Source organism: Erythrolamprus reginae, chromosome 2 (genome assembly GCF_031021105.1).
Source record: "Erythrolamprus reginae isolate rEryReg1 chromosome 2, rEryReg1.hap1, whole genome shotgun sequence".
Lineage (NCBI taxonomy): Eukaryota > Metazoa > Chordata > Lepidosauria > Squamata > Dipsadidae > Erythrolamprus > Erythrolamprus reginae.
Genome location: NC_091951.1, coordinates 306,953,537 through 306,970,986, shown reverse-complemented (window position 1 = coordinate 306,970,986; position 17,450 = coordinate 306,953,537). Strand labels below are relative to the sequence as shown.

At 37.0% G+C, this 17,450-nt stretch overlaps 1 protein-coding gene across 1 annotated transcript; it reads right to left on the bottom strand.

Annotated features, from left to right (window-relative positions):
• Positions 1-4,827: 4,827 nt before the first annotated feature.
• Positions 4,828-17,061, bottom strand: MBLAC2 (metallo-beta-lactamase domain containing 2). Its single transcript, XM_070736341.1, has 2 exons — positions 16,518-17,061; positions 4,828-7,726 (listed from the first exon to the last, which is right to left on the bottom strand). Exons 1-2 carry the CDS (start codon positions 17,020-17,022, stop codon positions 7,341-7,343), a joined length of 891 nt encoding a protein of 296 aa, XP_070592442.1. The 5' UTR covers positions 17,023-17,061; the 3' UTR covers positions 4,828-7,340.
• Between the last annotated feature and the right edge of the window lie 389 nt (positions 17,062-17,450).

Genomic DNA, 17,450 nt, shown 5'->3' with positions numbered 1-17,450 from the left:
GGCTTTCCCAGATACGTCCATGTCTCATCAACACTCCACAACTTGCATAGGCTGCCGATCAGTTTCCGTCATAATTCAAAGTGTTGATTATGACCTATAAATCCCTACATGGCATCGGACCACAATACCTTTGGGACCGCCTTCTGCTGAACGAATCACAGCGACCCATTAGGTCCCACAGAGTTGGCCTTCTCCAGGTTCTGGTGACAAAACAATGTCATCTGGCGGGACCCAGGGGAAGAGCCTTCTCTGTGGTGGCTCCAACTCTCTGGAATCAACTCCCCCCGGAGATTCGGACTGCCCCCATCCTCCTTGCCTTTCGTAAACTGAAAACCCAGCTATGTCGCCAGACATGGAGAAATTGATATACCCCTCGGCGGTTCCGCTTTATGTATGATTTGTTTGGATTGCATGACTGTTCTTAATAAGGGTTTTAAATATTTTTAATATTGGATTTGTATATTGTATTGTTTGTTGCGAGCCGCTCTGAGTCCTCGGAGAGGGGCAGCATACAAATCTAATAAATTTATTATTATTATTATTATTATTATTATTATTATTATTATTATTATTATTAATAACAAAAGGAATTGGACTGAGTTGTGTTAAACCCATGCACTTTTCTATTACGCAACTGTAGCAATTCATTTTATCTTGTCTTTTATTTTACAAGACCATGTTCCAAACTTTCCCTTTGTGTAGAAGATTATCAAGTTTTAAGAAGGATTGATGGGCGCCAAGAATTACATGACACATTTTATGGAAACCTTGCAAAGCAGTGTTGTTTACAGGATTTGCTACCAAGCAAAATATCACTTGGCAGTTGCTAGTATTATACCTTTATTTTTTTCTTTTGACTTTGCTTTTTAATCTTTTTTGTTTATCTTTTAAACTGTACTTTAAAAAAAACACCTAATACTATATCAAGCAACTATTTTCTATCTTCCTGTATGATTCAGGCATGCAGAGAAACTACCAGTTTTGATTTACCAGGAAAAATCCTTCAATTATGATAAAGTAATCAAAAGTATGTACAGTAATTTGTACTTCCTAATCAACCACATTAGGAAGGATAATACAAAATATGAGAAAGGAACAAACTAAAAACTGTTTTGAGATCATGAGGTTTGCTGGATTTTTTAATAATAATAATAATAATAATTATTATTATTATTATTATTAATTAGATTGTATGTTGCCCCTCTCCAAGGTTATGACAACATGTTGCTGTCCCATCCCCAGCCCACTACTCAGGCATTTTCAAGTGGCATTTTCTTTCTCCCAAGCAAAAGCTTGTCATAAGGGATGATCTAAAGTGCCCTGGCAATGAATTGGAGATACATAGATATGAATAGTCATTGTTAAATTCCAATTGAACTGACAAGTCTGATATAGTAGATAGTATCTTCACATAGTTGCGGAGTAATGGGAATCCATTGTTATTTGACTTTGGTTATGAGGAATGAGGAATTCCATTATTTTCCCTTATTAAAATCCCAGGAGTTTGATGGACCAGTCAATCAGGAATTCTGCTATTATGGAATATTACTATGCAATATTAATAGTCTTGTTAGAATCAGTTTACAGCAGATGGTAAAACTAAAATATATTTATTATAAATAATAAAACAACTGATTGAATTACCAATCCCTCCCCACCAAAAATTCAGGAAAGCAGCTGGTGGTTGATTTTCCAGCCACCAAATCACTGTCCTTTAATTAAATTTTTCAAGGATAGTAAAACTTTCCAGCATTATTACTAAGGTGCAATAATGTAAACTACGGGCAATACAGTTTATGTTAATATGATTTCCTCTGATTTAAGCTAGAACAACATTTAACATAGACCCCAAAAGCCCATAGTATATTTTTTTAAATAGGGGTTTTATTTAATGATAAAGAACCAATAAAAATGTATGTGACGCATACATGCATACACATTGCACATATTTCAGAGTATGAGTTATTTGGGCCATTCTATTTATATATAACAGAACCCTCTAGTTGCCCTTTTAGATATTTAGCTTCTGCCATAAGGAATGCTATTTGTTTTGCTGTTCAAAAGATTTGACTGAATTAACAGTGAAAATTTCTTTTCTCATACTATTATTCCAAGCACCCAGTGCTGTCTAGAATTGCAGATGTTAAAGATTGATGTAAAATGCTGTTACTGATAGCTATATTAATTGAGGTACAGTTGACCTTATAATTTCCCAAATCCACACCTTATATATGAGGTATCTGCTCTGTCAAAAACAGTAATATTTTCCAAATGCAGAAAATTAGAATTAGTGATTTCAACATGAAGTCAAGCTCATGTTGCATTTCTTAACATTTCTTTCACTCATTTTCCAAAATTAGATGTCTGTTCTTATTTCACATATCAGATATACTGCTCAAAAAAAATACAGGGAACACTCAAATAACACATCCTAGATATGAATGAATGAAATGTTCTCATTGAATACTTTATTCTGTACAAAGTTGAATGTGCACAACAGCATGTGAAATTGATTGTCAACCAGTGTTGTTTCCTAAGTGGACAGTTTGATTTCACAGAAGTTTGATTTACTTGGAGTTATATTGTGTTGTTTAAGTGTTCCCTTTATTTTTTTGAGCAGGGTATATAATTAATATTAAAATTCATGTTATGTTTCAATTCCTTATAAAATTGAAGTGTTAATCTCTGTTCCAGTCCTATATCTCTTAAAGATGCTGCAATGCAGGTGCAACAGAAGTTGTTAAAACATTTGAGCCATTCTGTTTAATTAATATATTTTTCAATTGTATATATTGTCAGGGAAATAGTATAGATAAGGGATATAGGTGTAGCACACAATCTTTCAAATGTCTTAAAAGCAAACATTAGAAATCAACTGAAATGATTTACAAATGAAAGTAATTCATCACAAAATGTTATTTCATATTTATTAGTTTCCTAAAATAATGTTTTAAATGGATAGTTATTAGATTTTTTAAAATAGTTTTGTAATCAATTTTAAAATTCTTGAACACTATTTGCTGTTGTCCAGTCATAGCTTTATTTTGATTTCAATTCTCTACATATGTAAATACAATTTTAGAAAGTCATAATTAATGTGATACTGAACAATATTCCTAAAACATGAAATTGTTATCTTGTGAAGAACTTTGGCTCTGTCAAGGTTGGGGTACAACCAAGAGGATAATTTTATAAAATTGGAAAGAACTTACTCTCTTAATTATAAGAAATACCTTCCAGGATATGAGTATATCATTTATTTTTCTAATGTTTCCATAGATTTGAAAGTATAAGTGAAAATTGGGAAAACATTTAGAATTGAACAGTAATTTAACAAATGTTAATCTTTTATTTTGCCACACTTAAAGACAACATTGGAGCCTATCTTACTTGTGTATACACAACTTCACCAGCAGATGGCAGGGTAAAATAAATTGTTCAGCACACATTCAACAGCCGCCCTAAGGAGCAGCATACAAATCCAATTAATTAAATAAATAAATAAACAGTCCGGATTTCTGAAATCTCAATGATTTCACCGTACACAGTCTTTATTTGCTTTCACTGTAGCAATAAATATATATACCACTCAATTTCTATATAACTTTTGAGAACCAAGTTTAACTTACTGATCTAGAAAAAAATGGACAAAACCATATATTCATTTTTAGTATTAATATGATTTCAACATAAGAAAAATTCCAATCCCAACATCTTTCATATATTCAGTTAAGCTCCTGAACCTCAAATAATTCATCCCAGACAAATTAAGGTATATACAGTAGAATTTCTGGTCACGAATGCTTCTGACCACGACAAAATCAGGTTCTGACCAAAAAAATTTTTCCCCATGGTCAATTTCCCTTTCTGCGCCTTTTTGTGTGTGTGTGTAAGTTCCAAATTTTCAAAATTAGGTTCAGGTCACAACCAAATTGGATTGCAACCAAAGTTATGGAATGAATTATGGTTGTAATCAGAGGTTCTACTGAATTTTGCACCCTGTGTTGATTAAGAGGCATCGGCAATATTTAGAATTGTTGATACTCTGTTTTCCCCAAAATAAGACATCCCCTGATAATAAGCCAATCGGGCTTTTAAGTGCATGGCAATAAGGCCAAGTGCTTATTGCAGGCTTCAAAAAAATATAAGACAGGTCTTATTTTGGGGAAAACACGGTGACACAGAAGATATTAAAAAATATTAAATATTAAAAAGACCAATTCAAAAGAACAAAGGATTTGATGCGAATTAACATTGTACTTAAAATTTTGACTCTGAAAACCCCTATATTTATATCATCATGAAATAGAGTTAAGCCATAATTTTTAAAAAGGAGATAGCATACAGTGGATTATACTAGCTTAATTTCATTAATTGTCTAACAATAAATGTAAAAAAGCAATGTCTAAAACAACATCAAGATATGAAAGTCTTACAGAAACAAGATCATCCTGAAATTGATACAAATAATACCACTGTAAGGAGTAGCAGAATTCTGAAGAATCCAAAAAGCTTCATTCTTAGTTACTGTACGGACAAGTTTTGGATGGGGATCAGGGAGTGGCAACATTATGGAAATATTTACCAATTGCTTCTTTCCTCTATTTGGACTTTGCAAGCTAACAGTGTATCCTGGGGTTTCTGCTACTTATTTCAATTTGTAAAAATGCACAAAGCAATTTTGGAGATGATATATTCCAAGCTTTCATCTCTACCTCCAAAATGTTGATTGTTTATACATTTATTGTTCCACTTACCTCTCCTAAGGTAAATGAACATTTTCCTCTCATTCAAAAAGAAAGGAATAAATCAAAAATAAATCTTATTGGAGAAGTATTTAGAGTCTTCATTTTATTATCAATATCAATGATAAACAATATAATTGTTTTCTTGAAACCAGTACCATTAGTAAATTTTTATTAGTATGGTGCACTACAAGTTTTAAAAATTGTTTTAAGCCATACATTACAGCAATATCCATGACCCTGTTAAATAATATTTCTCAAAGTGATATCATATCAACATGGCTAAATTTCAAATAACTATTTTAACTTGAGTTTTTAAACTGTGAAAAACAGATAAATACAGAATCTCTTAGTGGTTTCAAACTTTTTTTTTACAAATAATAGTAAAGGTATGATCAGTATCATATTTAAAAATGCTTTCTTTCAGAATTAAACTTTATAATATAAAAATATTTAAAACAACAGATCATGTTATATAGCATTCTCTCTCAGGGATAGTATTTTACTAACCAAAAATAATCACAAGTTGAACTGTGATCCAGTTCTAGGTTGAAACTTGAGTAAAGCTACAATTCAGGACTGACTAGGAAAAAAATCTCATTGAATTGAGTAGTATTTATATTACAGTAAGGAAGGTACTTCCAATCTGAATATTTCTTCCAGTAAATATAATTATTAGCTTCAATAGATAAATTTACTTTGTGATACCTATTCAGATTGAAAAAAGACATTTTCTTTGAAATCAGAAATTTTTTTAAGTAACTATTTGCTTGCTAACTTACTAAACTAATAGAAAAGTTTCAAATCAGTCCTTTGCCACAACTCTGACAATTGAAGGATTTCTTACACTGAAGTACTCTCTTAGTGAGAAATCACACTTTGGTAAAATAACTTTCAAGACACTGTCAATGGGCAAAGAGAAAGGGACAGAAAGTCAAAAGAGGAGAATTCTTTTATCTATAGATAAAACTGTAAATGCCTCAACAGTATTTCAGAACAAAATCCGTTTGTAATGATCCAGGCCAAAAAAGTCAACCATTCTGTAGCAGAAATAAACAAGGCACTATAAACTCACATGGATTCTAAGATGGTTGAAAATCTTGATTAAGCAGGAATCAGATTAATTTTGATTGTGCTTAATACTGCAGCTGATACTGTGCTTAACTGTATTCGAAGAAGAAATCTGGTCAAAAAGGAAATGACTATGAGTACGTAATATGGCAGCATGCTCCAAACCTTTGGACCATAATTGTGTGCTCCTCAGTGAAGATTACTCAGTTTCAATAGCATACTAGCACCATTGGCTAATTTGTGATTATACTGCTAGATACTTTTCCCCTATTTTTCAAAGGTATTAAATTAATAGTTTTTCTTAGTATAGGCAGCAATGACAGTATTAATTGCCAAAATTATGCAGTATTTTAGAACAGGAAATAGGCACTATTAACTTTTTAAGAACTAACTGTACTTTCATAGGACATCAAGTGCTGAACACTGATATTAAGAATCAAAGTGCTGCTTTGATCTTGAGGAAATATTGTGCAATAGAATTCAAAAAGACAAAAAGTACAATGGCCACAATATTCAAATGTCACTGTTCTTGCAAGAAACAGTGATTTTTAATATAATTCTTTCTGGATTCCAATAAATCAAATTCTGATGCAAGATACAAGTTCTGCATCCAAACAAGAGACTAGTAATATCTCAGAAAATAATAACTGGCAGAATAATACCTGTTTATTAGGCTGGTTGAAAAAAAAACACATTGCAAATTGTGGAAAAAAGGAAAGAAAAAAGTGAAAAAAGAAAAACGAATAACTGAATTGTGAAAACTTAAGTCTGACCAACATGTAATGTGCAAGTGATACAACCTATCACCCAATATGAATTTGCTAGGGTTTTTTTAGATGCCGTTTTGTTTACAACTGTTATTTAATCAGCAGTTCACACTTATTGAAGTGTTTCTGCAACTGTGGTATTACAGGAATTAGGAATCTTGGATTATAGGTGCATGTTTTAGTTAATGGTTATACATTCATTCTTACAGCATTAGTTATATTTGAAAAACAAGCAATATACTTAAAATATTAAATGGCATTTCATTTGTTTTAAAATCAATATCTAAATGCAACACAATTCAAGAACAACAATAACATAGAACAATATTTGACATGAACATTTGGTATTAACTTCAGTTTACATTCATCCCATACAATAAAAATTACTTAGGTACTTAGTGCATTCAACATGACAGTGGAATGTTCTAATAGCCCCTTCTTCTCACAATCCTTGCTTCTGTTATTTCAGCCATTTAAAATATGTTTTCAACATAATTCTTAACTGAAGGCTGCATTAGAAAGTTTGACAAAAGGCCAAAACTCTTATTTTAGCAATATGTTTCAAAATGGTTCAAAATACAAAATAACTTATTTATAACATCTTTCAAATAGCATTCAACATATGTGCAAACTCGCCTTTGAAAAGAGAAAAAAAAAGATGAGTAGCTTTGGCACAGCTACTGGTATGTATATTGGCATTTTTAAAATACAAATTAATTAGATAAAAATAAGCATCTTCATGGCTATGAAGTTAAGACTATGAAGTTGTTCTAGAATTTGTTGCACGAAGTGCTAGGCTTGCAACCGATCTCATCGCACACATAGAAATCTTGTGACAAACCCCAGCATTTGAAATATAGTTGGAAGCTAAGTGATACAGTCGTTCAGATCCAAATGTGTTAAAATGCCCTGGAAGGACTTTCTCCACAAGGCCCCTGTTGACTAAGTCTATTAATCGCTGGCAGGTTGTAACGTAGTCATTTATCCGGCTGTAGGGAAGCCAGTCAATCATTGAGCCATCATACACAACATCCCCACTGAACAGAATCTTCCGTTCTCTATCATGCAAACAAATGCTTCCTCTCGAATGGCCAGGCATGTGCATGACAGTGAGTTGTCTATCACCAAGGCTGATCACATCCCCTACAACAAGAAACAAAATTTTATAGACAAAGCAATTTTCAAAAATGCAACCTTACATTTGTCTCTGTTACAAACTCATGCATTAAAACTGTAACTGTTGCCAAACAATGCAGGAAAACATATATTACTCTTCCCACACCCTGCCTCTTTGACAAAGATGAAAGCCCACACATCATAGGAAGGATTCTGTGAGCGTGAATACTTACCCTACTTTAGAACTCAATGGAAAGGGAATAATAAAACAATAAGAAAAAAATTTTTTTTAAACTATTTTCCGGTCATATCTGCAGATGAGCACCAACATGGCCAAACTATAATCCAGTGATGGCAAACCTTTTGGGCATCAAGTACCAAAAAGGTCTTGTGGAAATGTGACATGCACGCACATTGGGGCTGCACTCCAGAAAAGTTGAACTTCTGGGTTCTAGTGTGCATAGATGCCCAACGATCAGCTGTCCGGTGCACATGCGCCAGCCAGTTTTCAGCACTGCCATGCGCGCAAATGGATTGGGCTCTAGAAAAGCTGAACTTCTGGGTTCTAGTGCACATACGCACTCGACAATCAGGTGGCCAGCATACATGCACACACTGGTTTTCAGCAGTGCCATGCCACACAAAAGATAGCTGATTGTCACGTGCACACGCACACCAGAAACCCGGAAGACAGGCAAGACCACGCATGCTGGGTGACATGGCTTTGCATGCTACTTTAGGCATGCGTGCCATAGATTCGCCATCTTGGCTATAGTCTATTTCAGTGTTTCACAATTTTAAGACCTTCTCCAACCTTAAAGTTGCCAAGATTGAGAAACACTGTTCTCCTAGAAAGTCCTCATACTATGCATGTTTAATTTCATCCTTATTAAATGATTTCTATAAGTTCTATTAGACTAGACAGCTTGTACTTTTCCTAGCTTTGCTGTTTTCCATTACACTGACAGCCAATTGCCTCTAGCTGCACTCTCCTTATTCATTGGAAAAGAAAAGAGAAGAAAACAACTGTCAACTTGAAGACTATCTGTCCCAGAAGCCAAAAGGTAATAGTAACATTTGGCTTGTGGTCTACAATATTTAGTTACATCAGTTCACTGTTACTCACAAAACACCAAGTTTATTGAACATAAAAGGCAGATTATTAGGACTCCTTTCAATTAAGATATAGGCCTGGGTATAGAATTAAAACTTGATGACCCCTTGAGAAGGCTGGAATGGAAGGAGTATAATTATCCTATTCCTGCTGGATTTGTGAGTGACCTTAAATACCATATATCAGGAAGTGGGCTGCTAAGGTGGAACGCTGACATGTGCTCGCCTCCGTAGCTCTGAGTGCTAGCAGAGTCCAGCGCAATTATGCTATCGCACTTGTGCAAGTAGAAAAATTGCGTGCAGAGATGCAGGTGTGCCAGTGTTTCGGTGTGTTTTTTTGCTTTTGCACATATACTACACAATATAACATATCTTTCATTATTCATTATTTGTCAGTAGCAATAGTAGATACTGGCTACAATAGGGGTCTGATAAAGAATGGGAAAAAAGCGGCAATGAAACTTCATAATTTAGATTTTAACTTTAATTAATTCTTAATTTTAGCAATTGAGAAAATGACTAAGTAAATCATTTTGGCATTCAATGAGCTAAAACTACTGTCTAGGTGAACTAATTTCGCAAGATTTCTAAGTCATTTGTTCTTAATCTCAGAATACACTTTTTCCCCAAAATGGAAATTACAATCTCAAGACTTTATTATGGCTAGTACAAAGGGTAAACATAGGTACATGTGTATTAAATGTGATTATTTTTATTTCATTTACAATTATTTATATTTTTTTCCTACCTATTCTATCCTTTCTTTCTGATAAACAAATATATTTAAAGTATCTTTATTATAATATAATAATATAAAAATAGAAAATTATTATTAAAGGTGGGTAATTTATCATGTCTCTTTCTCAACAGAAAATACTTCGAACAGGGAAAATAAAGTTTCAAATTAAGTTTCTTTCTGACCATTTTTAGATATATTGCAGTTTTCAGTATATAAGCATTGAAAACTAATAACACAAGAGCACGCAACAGATTCAAACTTAATATTAACCGCTCCAAACTTGACTGTAAAAAAAATGACTTCAGCAACCGAATTGTCGAAGCGTGGAACTCATTACCCGACTCAGTAGTGTCAACCCCTAACCCCAAACATTTTCCCCTTAGGCTATCCACGATTGGCCTCTCCAGGTTCCTAAGAGATCAGTAAGGGGCGTGCATAAGTGCACCAGTGTGCCTTCCGTCCCCTGTTCAATTGTCTCTCCTTATCTCATTTATCTTTTCTTCCTTTCAAATATGTTCACCTATACTTTTATATCTTATCTTCTATTCTTTTCTTTATTTATATTATTACATATCTTTCTCTCCAATGTGTATTATGTATTGGACAAAATAAATAAATAAAATAAAATAAATAATACCATTTGCAAGTAGATTCAGAGTCTAATGTTCCAACTGTGAAAATTAATTGTTCATGAAACATGGATTATGTAGGTGGAAATTAAATTCTAAATTGAAAACACTCTCCTTCCTCTTCCCGTTAATACCATAGCAGCTGTAGCTCTATTACCCTGCCTTAAATCACAGATCTTCATTGTATTCAAAATACATTACTGCATTGAATAGGTCAGTATACTCACTGAGATATTAAGTCACAATCTACAGTATTTTATCATGTTCATATGCCATAATTTAGAAATTTGGAAATCCAAAACAGATTACTATGCATTTCTTCTTGTATAAGCTGCTCTATGGGTGCTTCAGAGGAGCCACCCAATGTTCAATATAAAATGAGCAGCTATATAAATGTTATATATGAATAAATATATGTGCATCACCTGGAAATGTAAGCAGACAGATTGTGAATGCATATGTCCCTTTAATCTTAATGAAATGACTTTCTATCTGAGCTTTTCTTGTAATGCTTTTATTGGCTGACTCACCATCTTTGAAAATGCCATCTTCCCAGAAAAGATATGATATATAATTTCAACTAGTTAAAGCCTAACAGATATTTTGTCTGCTTTCAATTTTAATGGACCCCCATAAAATAAAATCAAGATGGAAAAATTACTTCATTATACATAGTGGTAACCAGCAGCTTGTCATATTATAGCCCTAGCCATAATCTATTATGCATTTTAATATTCAATTAACAAGAACAGTCAACAGATCCATTAATATTACTTTGGATGTACTTACCGGTACATTTCAGAGATATTATGATTCAAGTCTTCCCAAGATATTTGCTTACATATGTAAAAGCTAAAATGTGTACAAAGTGGAAACAAAGTATGAACCCCACCACTGAAATACTCTTTCCTCAAATATGGTAGAAAATGGTTTAAAATTAGTGTGTGCCCTGAGATAATTTTAATAATGCATTCTACTGTTCAGATGCATAAACCTGTTCATATTTATTGTACTATTGCTCTATGCAGATCTTTGTTTATACATGAAAACACTAAAACAGTAATAGTGTCTAAGATAGGGGTCTCAAACTCGCGGGCCATGGGAGAACTGCAGCCTGCAGGACAATAGTTTGCGGCCCCCACCTCAACATCAAAGTGTAATGTTAGTGCGGCCCGAATGTAAGGTTACCAGGGGGTGGGGACAACCCCAGATCGGCAAAGCAAGTAGCCTTGGGAAAGCCACCCACCCAGCTCCTCTTTTCCTCCTTAGAGAGTGGTGGATTCGAGGGCGCTCATGCAAGGCGGGCTTTTTGGGCAGAAAGCGTGCCATGGTTCCTCCTCCTCCTCAGTCATGAAGCTTGCTTCTCTTTTCCCTCTGCAGATTGCTGCCACCGCCGGCGCCCTGATGTGCCTCATTGTGGCCAGCGCTACTGCAGCAGGTGAAGCCTGCGGCTAGGGCTCTCCTCCCCGCCCACCCGCCTGCTTCTTCCACTTTTCTGGGCGAAGGCGGTGGGTCTGACCGGTAAATGGAAAGGCGGGGTGGGGTGTTTAGATCAGGGAGGGTGGGGTGTCTCTCAACCTTGGCCATTTTAAGACTTATGGACTTCAACTCCCAAAATTCTCCATTCAGCTATGCTATGACTATTCCTCAGCTATGCTGGCTGAGGAATTCTGGGAGTTGAAGTCCACAAGTCTTAAAGTGGCCAAGATTGGAGACCTCTGGTTTATAGAAAAAAAGAGAGGAAGGAAAAGAGAGAAAGAAAGAGGGACAGAGAGAGAGAGAGAGAGGGAGGGAGAGAGAAATAGAGAGATATTTATTTATTACTGATTGATTGATTTATTCTTATGAATTTGTTAATTTATTTTTGTTTTTAAACACAAAATAAGATGGAAAAAATAAAGACATTTGATAACATTGGAATGTTTTTGTAAGAGTTTTTCTTGTGGAAAACCTGATGCAGCCCAGCCTCACCCAGATTCTACCTCCAGCAGCCCCCGGGTAAATTGAGTTTGAGACCCATGGTCTAAGGTGTCCTTGAACCTACCCCAACTATCTCTAGGATTCTCTAAAGGCCCTCAAACATTTAATGATTATATCTGAAAAGAAATTCTAAGTAAAATCTAGATGTAATAGTTTTTTTTAGAATAGCCCACACTTCTAAAGACATTTAAGGTTGCACTTGCATTTACTTATACTTTTGAACAATCATGTCTATGTAACATTACCTGCGCTTGTTAAAATAGGAATCATGGCTATATTAATGTAACTCAAACACTAAAAGTATAGACAATTGTAGGACAAAAAGAAAGGGGGGAGGGAGAAATTAAGCAATGTACTCTATGACTTGACTCAAACTCCACCATGTAGATACAGGTAACCTTCAATTTACAACAGTTTGTTTAGTGACCAAAGTTACAAGGGCACTGAAAAAAGTATCTTGTGGCCAATTTTTCACACTTACAACCTTCTCAGCATCCCCACAACCATATGATAAAACTCAAGATGCTTGGCAACAGGTTCTTATTTAACTTTGCTGTATCCCAAGATCGTGTCAACGTTTTATGACCTTCTGATAAGCAATGTCAGTGGAGGAGGCCAGATTCACTTAAAAACTCATAATTTTGGTATCGTCATAATTAAAAACAGATCCCTATGATTACAAATGTACTGGCAGCAGTAATTTAGAAAGAATAAAGACGTTTCTAAGTCAATTATGAGTAAATGATGTGCAGCTTCATGGCACAGCAGTAAATGCTCAGGCAAGAGATATCCATATTCAAGCCACAAGCCACATCTCCTAATAGTCCTGGGAAAGACTTGAAATGGAAATCTTTTGGAACAAATGTTAGTGTCAAGATAAAAAAGAAAAGGTGGATCAAAGGATCCAGATTGTAGTTGTCTGCAATTTTACATTAAATATAATTAAGGTAGGTTACAAATTAAAAAATATCATCGCAAAGCCAAAGATTTGTGCTCTCAAATTCCAGCACTTTTTATAATCCCTGAAAAATTAATCTGGTCACAGATAAATAGAAATGTAGCTGGGGCATATTAAAAGTGAAATCTAAAATAATAGATGTAATTAGGCACGTGAAAAGAATCAGATGATCAATGTAATTTGGATTATGTCTCTATAGTTTTCCGTGCCTATTTTATAAATTAGATATTAAACATGTGACTTGAACAGTTAGTGAAGTGTTTGGGTTATAATATGTGAAACAATTGGAGGAAACATGCATAAAATGTTACTCCTAGGTTATAATCTATGGATAATATTAAAGGATTTTGGTTGCATTTTCCTAAATATAACCAGCTGGTCCAAAACGTTGATAGAATTGCAGAATGGACAGAGGCTGAAAAAGATGCTGGAAAACTTTCTTCCAAAACATTGTATGCGTGCGCGCACACACACCCAGCATGTGTACAGCACAAATATTTGATGCATAAATGTTCAAAACGCATTGTTCATAGCAATGTTACTACTTGGTAAAATTGTATTCCTGGGCATATTTCTCTGGCTGATATATATTTTTTCACCCCACAGGGATGTCCTAGAAAAGCACAAAGTATTAAGAGTCTTAGTGAAATGCTCTACCATGTACAGTGGTACCTCTACCTAAGAACGCTTCTACTTAAGAACTTTTCTAGATAAGAACCAGGTGTTAAAGATTTTTTTGCTTCTTCTTAAGCCCGGAAAAATTTCCCAGGAAATTTGAGAGCGGCACGAAGGCCCGGCCAATTTCCTACCATTCCCCCTGGGTTTCTCTCTCTGGTGCATTGTATGGGAGGCAGACTCGCGCCGAGTTTATGGGAGGCGCGTGCTCATCCTCACCGCCTCAGGCTCCCTCTCTCTTTTTTTAAGCCCTAAAGTTTTGGATTTTTTGATTCACCTCACCTCACTTTCTTCCTTCAGCAGCGACTGTCCTCCTGTTCCTCCTGCTCTTCCCACCCAAATTCCAAGCTTTTATTTCTTTCCTAGTGGGTTTGCACACATTATTTGCTTTTACATTGATTCCTATGGGAAAAATTGCTTCTACTTACAAACTTTTCTACTTAAGAACCTGGTCACTGAACGAATTAAGTTCTTAAATAGAGGTACAATTGTACTTTGTATATCACCCATTCTTCAGCAGATTATTATTATTATTATTATTATTATTGTTGTTGTTGTTATTATTATTATTATTATTATTAATTAGATTTGTATGCCGCCCCTCTCCGAAGACTCGGGGCGGCTCACAACAGTAATAAAAAACAGTATAACAATGGAACAAATCTAATAATAAAAATTATATAAAAACCCCAACAATTAAAAACCATACAGCACATACATACCAAACATAAAATATAAGAAAGCCTGGGGGAGATGTCTTAGTTCCCCCATGCCTGGCGATATAGGTGGGTCTTGAGTAACTTGTGAAAGATGTCCCCACCCTACCCTTTCCTTCAGACTCTGACAGTGCACATTCACGTTTATATGACCTTTAAGAGGCAGATATTAAATTTCAATGACTTGTGCATGGATTTGACAAGATGCTTTCCACCTGTCTTTTCAGAGATACATTTTTAACACCAGAAAGATCATTTCAACATCACAGATAAAAGATGCAATTAGCTCACACATTTTTTCTTTAAGAAACCAATAACACTGCTCTGTTTCTATGGTCCCTTCTATAATCTCCTTCTAAACATTTTATAAAAGTACAGTGATTGCATAATGCTTTTCATTCCCATTCCACTTCCAAAACCCATGTTTTCCTTCTATTTTCCTTATCTATCTATTTCATAGTGATTTCAAATCTTGGGAGAATTCCTCCACTCTCTGCCATACCCAAGGAACTGAAGCTATAAACACAGACTACTAATGTTACTATTTCCCTGTATAACCAGGTATTCCCTCCCTTTTATACTTTGCTGTCAAAATGGCATAATACACCTCTCCCATGCCTTATTAATTCTGTATTCTAGACCAAAGAACATTAGGGTTCCAAATCCATTTGCCTCCATCACTGAACCTTTACAAATTAGTACCTTCACTACATGCACTGCACACAAAAAGACCCCTCAACTTTCCATTTTCAGGTCACCCTCCAGGTGGCTCCAGACAATACTCTTGCATTTTTTTGGCAGGCAAATGATAATACCCACTACAGTATTTATTTTAAGTAACAGAAAAGTTGCTGGACTCCAACAGCCCTCCTTTCTGTACAAATAATCCATTTCAGACCAGAATACCTCCGGGACCGTCTTCTGCTGCACGAATCCCAACGGCCGATTAGGTTCCACAGAATGGGCCTATTCCAGATCCCGTCAACTAAGCAATGTCATCTGGCAGGGCCCAGGGGAAGAGCCTTCTCTGTGGCGGCCCCGACCCTCTGGAACCAACTCCCCCTGGAGATCAGAACTGCCCCTCCCCTCCTCGCCTTTGGTAAGTTGTTGAAAACTCACCTTTGCCGCCAGGCATGGGGAAATTGGCACCTCCCCTATTTTGCTTTATGTATGGTTTGATTGAGCTGTGTGGTTATTTTATGATAAGGGTTTTTCAAATTGTGTTTTTAAATATTGGATTTGTACATTGTTTATTATTGTTGTGAGCCGCCCCGAGTTTTCGGAGAGGGGCGGCATACAAGTCTAAATAAATTATTATAATTATTATTATTTCAGCAGGAACACAGCAGGCAAGTGCAATACAGAAAATAACTGTTGATAATATACAACCCTGCCTGGTGTAAGCCCATCCAATTTACTACGACCTATCAGATATTAAAGAAAGCCAAAATGCTGCATGTGGCCATATTCTTTCTCACAGGATATTTTTTTGAAGTAATAAAAAAGGGAGGGGGGGGCGAGAAAATCCTATATTTTATATATCTTTTCTTCCATTCATATATCCTTTACTCTTCATTGGCGTATTCTATTCTCATATCTTTTCCTCTATCCTTTCCCTGATATTTACTACTGCATGTCTTTATTCTCTTTAACTTTCAATTTGTATTGGACAAGATAGATAGATAGATAGATAGATAGATAGATAGAGAGAGAGAGAGAGAGAGAGAGAGAGAGAGAGAGAGAGAGAGAGAAAGAAAGAAAGAAAGAAAGAAAGAAAGAAAGAAAGAAAGAAAGAAAGAAAGAAAGAATCTCCCAAACCACTACACTGGCGTCCTTGTCCATGACTTGGATCAGAAGGCAGCTGGTAAAAGAAAGCGTTCCTCAATTCAAGGCTGTACACCTGATCACCAGAGCCCGGTGTAGTTGGGGTGTGGGAGCTGCTCCAGACAGCCGCCTCCTAGAATGAGACGCAGCCCACCACCCTCTCCCGGGCGCCCGACTCGCTTACCCTCCTGCAGGACGTGCGTGGGCTGGACGGGTCGCACTCGAAACTGCCGGGCCCTCCAGCCGGGACTGGGCTGCCTCACCACCTCGCTGTCCGAGAGCCAAGTGACGGTCTCGTAGTTGTCGCCGCGGCGCAGGGCTCCGGCTTCGGCGCTGTGCACGGCCACCTCCTCGAACTGGTGCAGCCCGCCCGAGTGGTCGAAGTGCACATGGGTCGCGATGGCTAGCAACGGCCGCCGCCGCCGCCCACCGCCGCCGGGTTCCTTCTCCGCTTCGCCGAGAGCAGCTCCTTCCTGGTCGCCCTGAGCCGGGTCGGGATCCAAAAGCCCGGCCAAGTGAAGGTAGTCTGGGAGGCTGCGCAGCCCCAGTCCCGTGTCGATCACTACGTCCCGCTGGGAGCCGCGCACCAGCCAGATGTTGGCCCGGTTGCCCGACTCGTAGAAGCGCTCTTGGATCCAGTAGATGCCTCCGCCCAGAGACTTGTGCGCGAACCACTCCAGCGCCGACATCACAACCCGGCCGCCCAAACGAAGCGACCCGTCGTCTCCTCCGTCTGCGGGTGTTTGGGGCTTAGGATCGCGTGTTGCGAACGGGAGGGGGCGGATCCAGGAGGAGGAGCTGGAGGCGGGGACTGGATCACCAGCTCCTCGGCGTAACCCGGCTCGGCTTATCGGGTGGTCCCAACCCCGGCTCTCTCCCACTGCAGTAACGCGTCAGACGGAAAGGAGGAGGGTGGATGGTGGGGGAGGCTGAGGATTTGCCTTGGAAAGAGATGCGGTTGCACGTGGGGATTGCCTGCGAGACCGAAGATGCGGCTGCACGACAGCTGATGCAGCAAAAGCGCCCTGGGTTGCGCGAGACAAAACGCGTGTCTCTCTCTCTCTCTCTCGTTTGCGCTTCTTTAAGTACAGTATGTTTAGGAAGGGATCGGGGTTAA